This window comes from Cyprinodon variegatus, unplaced genomic scaffold (genome assembly GCF_000732505.1).
Source record: "Cyprinodon variegatus isolate N-32 unplaced genomic scaffold, C_variegatus-1.0 Scaffold1095, whole genome shotgun sequence".
NCBI lineage: Eukaryota > Metazoa > Chordata > Actinopteri > Cyprinodontiformes > Cyprinodontidae > Cyprinodon > Cyprinodon variegatus.
In genome coordinates this window covers 59,837-62,744 of record NW_015151548.1, presented here as the reverse complement: position 1 = coordinate 62,744, position 2,908 = coordinate 59,837, and the positions used below count along the sequence as shown (strand labels likewise).

The window sequence follows — 2,908 nt, the reverse complement described above, 5'->3', positions numbered from 1 at the left end:
GACAGATGAAGCAGAATTAGCCCTGAGCATTTTACTCCCCCTGGTAATCTGACACTTAGGCTACGTTCACACTGCAGCCTGAAGTGACCCAAATCCGATTTTTTTTTGCCCATATGAGACCTGGATCTGATCCTTTAACGGCAGTCTGAACAACACAGATCCGATTTTTCCCAATGCGACCCAAAACACTTGGCTATGTGGTCCTGAATCCGATACGAATCTGATCTTCTCAAATGCAACCTGTGTCTGAACGGCCAGGTCGGATTCACGTGAAGTAAACAGAGAGCACGCTGGCCTGTGATGTCATGCGGGACACTTGTGTTGTATGACTTCAGTTCACACAGGAGATCACATACAAGTCGCATATATTTGGAAATATAAATGGCAACGCAAAAAAAAATAAAATAAAAAATCGGATTTCACAAAAAACAAATCGGAATTGAGCATCAAGGCCTGCAGTGTGAACGCAGCCTAAGACAGGGGGAGCCTTTAGTCGTCACGCTGTTTAAAAGCAGGTCTGCTTTCCTTGGTTTTCTGTTCTCACCTTCTATGTGGCAGATCTGGAACTCTTGTGTGTAAGGCAAAGTGGAGATGTAGATTTTTGCTCCAGAGTTCTGCTTCAAGAAACTTACATATCTCCCTTGCTTCCCAATCAGTCGCCCTACAAGATGCTGAAACAAGAAAGCAAACGGGTCATTAGGAGCCATGCATACATGCCCAATGAAATGAGAAAACCTTTTAGAGAAATTATGAACTGAAAATCTCTAGTCTACCACAAACTGATTCCAGACGGGTCATTTTTAACCCTCTGAAGGAGGATCCTTCCATGACATCAGAGCAGCAGAAGCACAGAGATAGATGGTAAACCTTCCAACCTGAGGAAACGCTCCACTAAGTTTCAGAAATCCAAAGACCCTGAACTCGCTGGATGGGTTCAAGACCCCTGAAACCCAATTAGGGTTGGCTGATTGCGTTTCCAGCAACCTGATAGCTTTCTGCTGAAGGAAGAGTTGGAGCCAGATCTTTAACAGAAAAACTTGTCCCATTCTCCAGCTGAAAGGTTTTCCCACTGCTCAGGAAACAAGCGTCACTGGAAGCAGAGAGACTTCCGTTCTGATCCATTCAGCGCCAGAAAATCAGCTTAGACTATGTTCTTAGTCTTAACTTAGCTTAGACTAAGTTAAACAATCCACTGGACTTTGGTTCCAAGTTTGAAGATGATTCGTTTCCATCCAGGAAGCTTTTTAAATTCAAAATGTCAGAAATAGCGTTGAGTTTGAGGCTTTATAGAGCCTTGTTTTTGTTTAGAAAATTGAAATTGACGGGTCCACCCCTTTGGAATGGGGGTCGTTTGGATTCTTTTGTTAGCCTGTAATACCCCATACCTGTCTATGTCTCTGAACGGGGGGTCTTTAAAGTGAATTGTTGGTCTGGCTGAATAGGTGGGGTCTTCTGTTCCCCTGTAAATGGGATTAGAAGCATTGCAGGTGAACAAAAGAAGCCAAACAAAGTTAACTGGCCTCCATGATATCTGACTAAAACCAGTAAATTCTAGTTGTAGACAGCTGGTGTTACACACTATTTCATTAAGCATCTTTTCTGCCTCAGTTCCAACTCCAAGGATCACCTGTTGGCATCCAGTCTACGGTTCACCTTTATCAGAGCAAAAGAACCTGGAATCCAAAACCCATCAGTGGATAAAAGAAACAAAACGTACTACAAATATGCAACAAACCCATTTAGGGCTGCAGCTAACTATTATTGCACAAATCGATTAATCAAATGATTCTTTTTCTCGATTAATAATCCGATAGCCGAAGGTCCCTTAAAGATTTAAAATAAAAAAGTTTAAAAAAAAACCACTGGAGTTTGTTTTCCAAGTTTGAAGACGTTTCTCTTCCTATCCAGAAATCTTTCTCAATTCAAATTCCTTAAAGAAGAATATTTACCAAATTAAACAAAGTGAAAATAAAACTTTTCCTCTTAAGTTCTGGATAGATCATATACTAAAATGTTTTTGTCTGAAATGGAAAATGTTAATTTTTTTTTTTTTTACAATTTTGTTATATTTTCTGCTCTAAGTGGGTTTCTTTCAGCATGTCTTACAGTCGCTATACTCCGGCTAACAATCGATTAATTACTTGATTATTTCAATAAGCGATTACCACAAGAACTCCATTATTTTGACAGTTCTGAGAATTTAAAGGGCAAGAACCTTATTTACTATAATCATATGTTGCTCATGTTAATTGACGTTTCCTGTTTCTATATTTCCTTCATTTTCACTTAATTTATAAAATATAGATGTAAAAAATATTAATTTGACCTCGTTCTCTCGCAGCCACCATTTTGGCGACTATTAGATGCATTGTAAATTCTTCCTGCGGTTGATTGACATTTGCTACTGTTGCCTAGCAACCAACATTCTACCTAGAACTCTTTGGCTAATTCGGAAAAATGGCTTTCAGAAAAAATGTAGCCACGAAAAAGGCTTTAGAAATGCTTCAAAATCAATGATGATCGAGATTCGGGTGGAAATCGATGAGGACGACTGGGTAGGAAGTGGCTGTATAACATGGATGCATAAACACCTCATTTCATTTCAGGGTTAAATTCAGTTAAAAGTAACAGATTATAATTAAAAATGTCTCTGGACCTTTACTGGTTGTTGATCTTCATTATTCGGACCTCGCTGATTTTTAATTGGTGACCCCTGACCTAGAACCATTTCAGTCAATGACATCATCACTACTCTTTCGTTCCATTGGGAAAAATGTCACCAGTCAAACCGATGGCCAGTGGGAGTTGTAGTGGTATCTGAATTCTGGGAGTCCTAATGTTAACCCGATTCATTGCTTTAGTCAAAAATCATTTGTATTACATACACAGCAAAGATAACGAGCATTTC

The 2,908-nt window shown here is 39.4% G+C and overlaps 1 protein-coding gene across 1 annotated transcript in view; it reads right to left on the bottom strand.

Annotated features, from left to right (window-relative positions):
• Positions 1 to 2,908, bottom strand: part of akap1 (A-kinase anchoring protein 1) — a 26,071-nt gene that overhangs the window by 10,529 nt on the left and 12,634 nt on the right. The window contains exon 4 of the mRNA XM_015400357.1: positions 545 to 671. Within this exon, the coding sequence (XP_015255843.1) occupies positions 545 to 671 (127 nt within the window). The remainder of the gene's footprint in view (positions 1 to 544; positions 672 to 2,908) is intronic.